Source organism: Eschrichtius robustus, chromosome 3, assembly GCF_028021215.1.
Source record: "Eschrichtius robustus isolate mEscRob2 chromosome 3, mEscRob2.pri, whole genome shotgun sequence".
In the NCBI taxonomy this organism is placed as follows: Eukaryota; Metazoa; Chordata; class Mammalia; order Artiodactyla; family Eschrichtiidae; genus Eschrichtius; species Eschrichtius robustus.
Window position 1 is genome coordinate 707,195 of NC_090826.1, and position 8,946 is coordinate 716,140.

Genomic DNA, 8,946 nt, shown 5'->3' on the forward strand with positions numbered 1-8,946 from the left:
ATTGGGCGGCCGGCAGCCAATCCCGGGCGGCGGGACGGTGGCCGGGGGCGGGGCCGCGGCCTCCACGGCGGCTGCGCGGCGCAGGTGAGAGGCGGCGGCGCAGGTGAGCCGGACGCGATGGGGGGTGAGCCGGCCACGGTGGAGTCGAGCTGGCGCCGGGGAAACCCAGCCCAACCGAACCGGGCGTGGGAGGGGGCGGCCGAGGACCCGGCTCCTGCGCTGGCCCGGACTCCGGGCCCCTGACCCATCCCTGGGCCTCAGCTGGAGCAGGACCCACCCGAGCCCCGGGTCCCAGCTCGGCGCCACCCGGAGCCCCCTTAGTAGGCGAGACTTGCAGAACTTCCCGGACAGGGCCCCGCTCCCACCCGCTGGGGCTGGGGTGCCGGAGGGTTGCCCCCTTTTTCCTGGGGTCCCTCAGCTTGGTGCCAGCCACAGGGCTCCGGTGCTCAGGCCGGCCTCAGGACGAGCCCTGACCTTGGGACCGTGGACTGCCCCTGGGGGAGCCTTGGCGGTGCCCTGCATCACCTTCCCAGAGCTGGCAGGCTGCCCGCCCCCGGCCGCGCCGCCCCTGCCCTTCCTGTTGTTTCCAAGCTCTGAAAGGCTGCTGGCACCTCCTGTTGGCTGCTGGCTCAGGTTCTGGGCAGGAAGTCCAGGCCCACAGGATGTCTGGTGACCAGGAAGGTAGCCCTGAGGGCCTCAGAGTCCATCTGCTTGGTGGACAGAAGACTGAGGGCCTGAGAGAGGGTAGGGGTGTTCTGGAAACCTCCGGAGTGTTACCTCCCTGAGGCCAGGCCCGGCTGTCCCCCACACCTGAGGACAGGGTGAGCTCACCTCTGGGCACTCCACCCAGTGCCAGGCATGCGGCCGAGCCGTGGGGCCTGCAGGGCCTCAGCAGCACCTACTGGGCCCCATCAGATGCTCCCAGCAGCCTGGGTAGTGGGCAGGGAAGGGTGTGCGGGCCCATTTTCCCCAAAGATGTAGGACAGGATCTTAGAACAGTGCATGAATTGCTCGCAGAGTGGAAGGCAGACCCTGCCCAGGCACACAAGTGTGCTCTCCTGGCCGAGCTTTCACCACACCTCGGGCGACCAGGCTCCCACAGTGCTCCCAGCACCAAGAGCACAGGGACCCTCATGCCGCCCAAAGGGGTGAGAGCTTGTCCTGGACATGAGGTGAGACACAGCTGAGTCCCCAGGGCCTGTCAGAGCCACACCGCAGTGCAGGCCCCAGGCACCCAGGGAGGCAGGGGCTGAGGTGCCCAGCGGCACCCACTAACACTTGGGCACTTGGGTGTTTGTGGAGTGACTATATGAATGTCAGCAGAATCCAGAGCAGGCGTCTGGCCTGGGGCACTTCTGGACTCCCTGGGGCTGGGGGAGGGCCTGTGGTCCAGCTGCCCTTCTGTGTGGGATGGGCGCAGTTACAGTAGGAGTGAGAAGACTCGTGTCTGTCCATCTGTCGGCAAATGCTGACCCCGCAGCCTCTGCTCTGGTTGTTGCGATGCAGCTTCAAGCAAGGAAGGGCGTGGCCCTCCGGCTTCAGCCCACAGTCTGTCTCTCCATGGTGCTTATCCTTTTACCTACTGTGTTGGACTTCCTGTCTTTGTTATTATCACACACACGCACACACACACACACACACACACACACACACACACACCTGCCACTAGGATGTCGCCTCAGCGGGGCCGGGCTGTCGGTCTCACTCACAGTGCACTGGAGTGGGCGCCTGGCTCTGGGTGGGGACTCAGCACATACTTCTCCAGTTACTAGGAACAGACATACACTCAAGAGAGACAGACTATAAACAAGCAAGAAAACCTGAGCAGAGATGCCTCCCGCAAGTGAGACGTGGTAGTGGTTTGACAAGTCTGAGTGTCAGGGGGGCCGTGCTGAGAGCTGTGGGCCGTGTGCCCGGCAAAGGGCCCGGCTGGGCCAGGCCCATGTGTCTGCGAGTGTGTGACCCGAGCAGAGCAAGGTGGGCTCCTGGGGAGGAGGGGCTGGCCTGGGGATGGGGGTTACTGTGGGCTTTCACTGGGGAGCAGCGGGGCCCCAGCTGTTTCTTTCCAGCTGCCCCTCCCTCCCTCCCCGAAGTAGCGGCCCAGGGAGGGAGCCTCCTCGCCGGGAGACGACCCACAGCCTGACTCCCTGTGTTTCAGCTCCGGCGGAAATGGATGACTTGGAGTCAGAGTTTAATCTGAAAGTCGTCCTGGTCAGTTTCAAGCAGTGTCTCAATGAGAAGGAAGAGGTGCTGCTGGACCACTACCTCGCCAGCTGGAGGGGGCTGGTCAGGTGCGTGCAAGGGCCTTTCCTGGCCACGCGTCCCACTTGCATCCCGCCGGCACTTGTAGGCACCTGCCGGCCCGGTGCTGGTCGGCTGTCCTCCCTCGCGGCCCAGAAGGTGGGGGGCGCTCTCCCCCGCACCCGCAGCTGAGCGCCTGCCTCCCTCGCGCAGGTTCCTGAACAGCCTGGGCACCATCTTCTCGTTCATCTCCAAGGACGTGGTGGCAAAGCTGCAGATCATGGAGCAGCTGTGCGGTGGCCCCCAGCGGGAGCACTACGGCACCCTGCAGGCCATGGTGGCCTACGAGGTGGGCAGCCAGCTGGTGGACCTGGAGCGGCGCTCCCGCCACCCCGACTCGGGCTGCCGGACGGTGCTGCGGCTGCACCGCGCCCTGCACTGGCTGCAGCTCTTCCTGGAGGGCGTCCGCACCAGCCCTGAGGACGCGCGCACCGCCGCGCTCTGCACTGACTCTTACAACGCCTCGCTGGCCGCCTACCACCCCTGGATCATCCGCCGGGCCGTCACCGTGGCCTTCTGTGCACTGCCCACACGCAAGGTCTTCCTGGAGACCATGAATGTGGGGTCCCCCGAGCAGGCCGTGGAGATGCTGGGCGAGGCCCTGCCCTTCATTGAACGCGTCTACGACATCTCCCAGAGGCTCTACGCCGAGCACGCCCTGCTGGACCTACCCTAGGGGCTGGCGGGCCCAGGTGGGGTGGGCTTCCCCTAATCCAGAGCTGGGTGGGGGCAGCCGGGACCCATCAGTCCCACTGTGGAACTTTCTGGGTCCCCCTGTGAGCTGAGCTTGTCGGGAGCCACTCAGAGCCTCCAGCCACTGCAGACAAGCTTCACGGAGAAGGCAGACGCTGGCCGTCTGCTCCACGCCCGGCCTCTCCTTTGCCCGGGCATCTCATCTTTACCCTCAGCTAAGTTACACCCGTGTCCAGTCAGGCCTCTCCCGGGTGGATGAAGTGCAGGAAGCAGGCAGTGGGGGGCAGGATCAGGGTTCATGGAAAAGCTGCCCCTGCCTGGGGGTCAAGTCTGTGAGCTACGGGGAGTCATGGGGCCCAGGACGCAGTGTCTGCCCAGCTGGGCTGCCTTGGGCCCCTCTGTAACGGCTGGCTGTCCCCAGGACAGGGAGAGAGTCCTGGGCAGGGGTCAGCACTGCAGGCTTTCTCCCCGCCCCTCGCCGCCTCCTCAGTCAGGGGCCCACGTGTCCTCGGCAGTGACAGCAGGACCTGAAGCCCCGAGGGAAGGCCTGCCCTGCTGCCACCGCCCTGCACACATGCCAGCGGCCGCCTGCAGCCTAGAGTCTGCACAGCACAGCCCGAGAGCCCCCAGGATCCCAGGACTCCTCTGGGCCAGTGCTGGCCTCTCCCTCCCCAGCATCCAGCGAGATGCCATGTTCCCTCTTCCCTGCCCCTTACTGCTCCATCCCTGTGGAGCTCAGGAGACCCAGGATGACATAGCACAAGGGAGGGGGCCTCGACCACTTTGCCTCAGTGACAGGCTGGCAGGTGGCCACACCCAGCCCGGCCATCACCCAGTGCTTGGGGGCCTGGCCCCACCCGCTGCCTCTTCGCTGTGAGGCCAGGACCTCAGGTGCCAAGGGGACATTATTCACCATGAAGCAAATGTACATAAGTGCAAGCTTTCAGGCACCCTTAGAAGCTGTAATACGGGTGATGGGTTTTCCAAAATAAATAAACTGCACTTAGCAGAACTACTGCTCTCCAGGACGGGGGTGTTGGGTGTGCCAGGCACCTGCTGCCAGGCAGTCAGGGCCGTGTCAACCACAGGGACGTGAGGTATGCCCTGGCCAGTGCTGGGGTCCTGCCCGTCTCTGTGCACGCTTTAGCCCTGCCAAGCCCCATCTGTTGCCAAGGTCCACAGTATCCCCACTTTACAGGTGAGAAAACTGAGTCACAGAATCACCTAAGTGGCTGAGTTGGAAACGCAGGTCTGAGGCCAGCCACACGCCGTGTAGAGAGAAGGAAATTTGCCTGGACTGCAGCCAGTGGAGGGGGGGTGCTCGCGCCGTGGCAGTGGCCTGGACAGAAGGAGGATGCCTGTCAGGGAGGGTCCTCTCAGCCGCTGCCCGAAGGCCAGAACTGAAGAGCAGTGCCCAGCACAAGCCACCTCCCAAGTCCCCACACCCAGCGGGGACCAGAGTCTGGTATGGTGCCTGCAAAGGCCAGTGACTCTGGGGGAACAGCCTGGGGTTCCCCCGGGCCAGAGAGCGAGGGCTGCACGTGTGTGCACGTGTGCGTGCAATGGTGCAGATGCAGGTCCTGCGCGTGCGTGTAGCGTATGTGCTGTGCCACGTGTGCGCGCCCCACAGGGCAGTGGGGACAGGCAAGGACTGGATCCCTAGACCACGTCCCATAAATGTTTGCCGGGCCCCACCGTACCCCAGGGCCATCGCTAGACTCCCCCAGCTCCTCTGGGTGCCTGTGGCCTAGTGTCAGTGAGGCCCCCAGCCCCAGACTGGGGGAGACGGGTCCTCGGGCACCCAGAGGCTAAGCGGGAGCTGCTGGCCTGGCCCCCAGGTCCCCGGCACACCCTGGGGCTGACCTGGCTGCAGCAGCCCGTTTGGTTACAGCATTTCCTCCCTCGCTTGCCTGCCGCTCCTCAGGCCCAGCTGTGTGAGCCCGGCCCGCACAGGCAGGGCCCAGGCCCGTGTGAGCACGGCCAGCCACGGGGCAGCGCAGCTTCTAGGCCTTAGACCCTCAAGGTGCGCTGTCCCCAGGCAGGCCGAGAGCCCACGGCCTCCCCCTCGGGACCCTCCCCACCCCAGCCGCGGGGTGGAAGCCGGGCCAGCCAGCCATCCATTGTCCTCCTGGCTGGTCTGCCGGGCTGTGGGACACCCCCCCGCAGGCTGCCCCTGGGCCTGCCGAGGGAGCCACTCCTGCATTCCCCCGCCCCGACTGCCGACTGCCTCCCCAGGGCTGGAGGGAGTGTTTCTGTGCCCACTCCCTGGGGCACTGGCACCTCCAAGCCTGTCTCAGGCAGCCGGAGAATCCAGGCCCCTCTGGCAGACGGGTCCGGGGTGACTCCTCTCCAGGAATAGGTGGGTGCCAGGGGCTTGGGCACAGGCAGGTAGCAAGGTCGCAGTCAGTGGCTGCCCAAAGCCTGCCTGCCCGGGTCACTGTCAGCCAGAGAGCCTAGTGGTGGCATCAGGATAAGAGTCCAACTTGAGCACACCTGTGGGGCCCAGGAGATGGAGGACGTCTCCAGGGCCCCGAGCTGGCAGGTGAGGACAGGCAAGTGCTTTGCTGAACAAATCCTCCGCCCCTCCCCGCCCCGACTCCCCGTATCTGGGGCCCCGGTCAGTCTGCCCACTTGCTGTCGCTGCTGGAAGCTGCCACCTGCCATGCCAGGCCTGGCTCTCCTGGGCCTCGTGGCTGTCCTGGGCGTCAGGGCAGGGGCCCCGCTGTGCCTGTCCCGGCAGCTCAGCCGGCCAGGGGACTACGTGCTGGGGGGCTCTTCCCCCCTGGGCTCAGCTGAGGACGCTCTCGTCCCCTGGGCTGCTCTGGGCGCTGGCCACGACGATGGCCGTGGAGGAGATCAACAGCGGGTCCACCCTGATCCCCGGGCTGCGCCTGGGCTACAACCTCCTCGACACGTGCTGGGAGCCCGTGGTCGCCGTGAAGCCCGGCTTGGTGTTCATGGCCAAGGCCGGCAGCCGCAGCGTCGCCGCCTACTGCGATTATATGCAGTACCAGCCCCACGTGCTGGCCGTCATCGGGCCCCACTCGTCCGAGGTCGCCCTGGTCACCGGCAAGTTCTTCAGCTTCTTCCTCATGCCCCACGTGCGACCCCCAGCCCGCGTCCCCGCTCCTGCCCGCCTCGGGAGCCCCTGCGTCAGGAGCTGCCTTGGGCCCGCAGGTCAGCTACGGCGCCAGCACGGACTGGCTGAGCAGCCGCAACACGTTCCCGTCCTTCCGCACGGTGCCCAGCGACCGCGTGCAGGCGGCGGCCGGGGTGGAGCTGCTGCGGGAGCTGCACTGGACCTGGGTGGCCGCCGTGGGCAGCGACGACGAGTACAGCCGGCAGGGCCTGAGCCTCTTCTTTGGCCTGGCCGACGCCAAGAGCACCTGCATCGCGCACGAGGGCCGGGTGCTGCTGCCCCGAGCCGGCAGCCCGCGGCTGGGCTCCGTGCAGGGCCTGCTGCGCCGGGTGAACCAGAGCAGCGTGCAGGTGGTGTGGTGTTCTCCTCCGCCTGTGCTGCCCGCACCCTCTTCAGCTACAGCATCCGCTACAGGCTCTCGCCCAAGGTGTGGGCGGCCAGCGAGGCCTGGCTGCCCTCAAACCTCGTCATGACGCTGCCCGGCATGGACCGGGTGGGCACCGTGCTCAGCGTCCCGCGTCAGGGCGCCCAGATGCCCGAGTTCCCGTCCTATGTGCGGACGCGCCTGGCCCTGGCCACCTTCGCGGCCTTCGCAGCCGTGTACGGCGTGGCCCAGGCGCTCCACAACACGCTGCTCTGCGACGCCTCGGGCTGCCCTTCGAGGGAGCCCGTGCGGCCCTGGCAGGTGAGGGCACGGGAGCTGTGCCACCAGTGCCCCCAGGGAGGAGGGACGGTGGGGGCAGGTCTGGGCCGGGGGGGGGCTCCCCGCCCGCCCCCACCCCCGCCAGCTCCGGGAGAACACGCACCACCTGAGCCTGCGGTTTGACACCAACGGGAACGTGGGCGTGGATCACGACCTGAAGCTGTGGGCACGGCGGGACGGGAGGCCCACACTGCGCACCGTGGGCACCTTCAACGGCAGCCTGCAGCTCTGGCACTCCCAGACGAGCTGGCACACGCAGGGAAGCCAGGTGAGTGCCAGCCCTGCCTGAGGCAGCCCCAGTGCTCGCGGCAGTGCAGGGAGGGCCAGGTGCACCGTGTGAAGGGCTTCCGCTCCTGCTGTTACGACGGCGCCGACTGCAAGGCTGGCAGCTACCAGCGCCACCCAGGTGAGCCCTCCGGGGGGCCTTCCCACGCCGTCGCACGAGCGAGGGCGGGTCCCCGCAGGGTCGGGGGCACAGGCCTGGCTCTGAGGCCAGACGCCGTGGCAGGGGCGAGGCTGGGGGAAGCCGACGGCCCCCAGCACCCCCCTCTCCTCCCCCCGCCCCAGACGACGCCCTCTGCAGCAAGTGTGACCAGGACCATGGGTCCCCGGACTGGAGCACCGGTGCCTCCCCCGCCGGCCCAAGTTCCTGGGGCTGCTTCTGCTCTGGGCCTGGCTCTGGGCCTGGTGCTGGCAGCCCTGGGACTCTTCATCTGGCGCCGGCACAGCCCATGGTTCGGGCCTCGGGGGGGGCCGCAGGCCTGCTCTGCCTGGGCCTCGTCTGCCTCAGCGTCCTCCTGTTTCCCGGCCGGCCCAGCCCTGCCAGCTGCCTGGCCCAGCCGCCGCTGCACCATCTCCCGCTCACCGGCTGCCGGAGCACACCCTTCCTGCAGGCGGCTGAGATCTTTGTGGGGTCAGAGCTGCCGCCGAGCTGGGCAGACCAGCTCTGCAGCCGCCTGTGGGGCGCTGGCTGGTACCTTCCCACCGGAGGCGGCGACAGGCTGGCAAGTGCCGCCCACGGAGGCGCTGGTGCACTGCCACGTGCACTCCTGGGTCAGCTTCGGCCTGGTGCACGCCACCAACGCCACGCTGGCTTTCCTCTGCTTCCTGGGCACCTTCCTGGTAAAGAGCCAGCCCGGGGGCTACAACGGCGCCCGCGGCCTGACCTTTGCCATGCTGGCCTACTTCATCACCTGGGTCTCCTTCGTCCCCCTCTTTGCCAACGTGCATGTGGTCTCCCAGCCCGCCGTGCAGATGGGCGCCATCCTCTTCTGTGTGCTGGGCATCCTGGGCACCTTCCACCTGCCTAAGTGCTACCTGCTGCTGTGGCGGCCGGACCTCAACACCCCTGAGTTCTTCCTGGGAGGGGGTCCTGGCGATGCCAGAGGGCGAGGCGGCAGTGGGGGCGGGGAGGAGACTCAGGGAAAAAACAAGCAACCCCTGACCCAGTGACCTCACCCCAGTGAACTCATACGTAGTCAAGGTGCCCCCAGACCGAGTCCCTATGCTGCAACCTGCAGACTGTGCTCCAACTCCACTGCGACTCCCCAGCCCTACGTTCTGCTGACCTTGACCCCACAGTGACCTCCAGAGTGCATAAGGGGCCTCAGCTCCGTGGGATCTCAACCCCTGGGGCCCCAGAGTCAGGCTCTGTCCCTGTACCAGCCAAGCCCTGGCCTGCACAGGTGACCCAGCGCCACTGTTCCAGACAGAGCCTCATGGAGGCTTCCTCGGGGCCCCCCGTAGCCCAGGCTGAGCGTTCAGGAAAGCCCCCAGCCAAACCATGTGAAGGCAAAGCTGGGTACCACTTGCCTGGCTGGGCCCAGCCTGGGGCCCCCACCCAGCATCCTGTCCAAGCATCGTAGGAGTGGGAGGTTGGTGGGTGGGGTGGGACTTTCTTGACCCTTCTGCAGGGGTGTGTGCCTGACTGTGGGCCCCAGTGCAGGGCAGAGACCCGCTCAGGAAGGAGGGGGCACCCAGCTCCCTTCTCTGTCCCTGGTCAGCGAGCCAGTAGAATGTGGTCAGTCACCTCCAGCACCGCGGACAGAGCCCGGCCAGGGTGGGGGGTCAGCACCAAGGCCAGCACCAGCCGCAAGGACAGACCACCCCT

At 66.9% G+C, this 8,946-nt stretch overlaps 2 protein-coding genes across 3 annotated transcripts; both read left to right on the forward strand.

The window, feature by feature from the left end:
* The first annotated feature begins 37 nt into the window (after positions 1 to 37).
* Positions 38 to 3,991, forward strand: CPTP (ceramide-1-phosphate transfer protein). Of its 2 annotated transcripts, none has more exons than XM_068537678.1 (3): positions 38 to 103; positions 2,159 to 2,291; positions 2,455 to 3,991. In XM_068537678.1, exons 2-3 carry the CDS (start codon positions 2,170 to 2,172, stop codon positions 2,975 to 2,977), a joined length of 645 nt encoding a protein of 214 aa, XP_068393779.1. In that variant the 5' UTR covers positions 38 to 103; positions 2,159 to 2,169; the 3' UTR covers positions 2,978 to 3,991. The 2 variants fall into 2 exon arrangements, with proteins under 2 accessions (XP_068393779.1, XP_068393780.1); XM_068537679.1 differs by having other exon boundaries at positions 45 to 84.
* Positions 3,992 to 5,656: 1,665 nt separating this feature from the next.
* TAS1R3 (taste 1 receptor member 3) lies at positions 5,657 to 8,302 on the forward strand. The gene is given in 12 exon segments (XM_068537680.1): positions 5,657 to 5,796; positions 5,798 to 6,095; positions 6,172 to 6,484; positions 6,487 to 6,818; positions 6,922 to 7,104; positions 7,137 to 7,242; positions 7,404 to 7,454; positions 7,457 to 7,498; positions 7,501 to 7,599; positions 7,602 to 7,812; positions 7,814 to 8,204; positions 8,207 to 8,302. Coding segments are annotated over 12 exon segments (2,262 nt in total).
* Positions 8,303 to 8,946: the final 644 nt, after the last annotated feature.

Coding starts and splice junctions, on each gene's coding strand:
- CPTP (XM_068537678.1), top strand. CDS start 2,170: ATGGATGACTTGGAGTCAGAGTTTAATCTGAAAGTCGTCCTGGTCAGT. Junction 2,292..2,454: donor AGCTGGAGGGGGCTGGTCAG/GTGCGTGCAAGG, acceptor TCCCTCGCGCAG/GTTCCTGAACAGCCTGGGCA.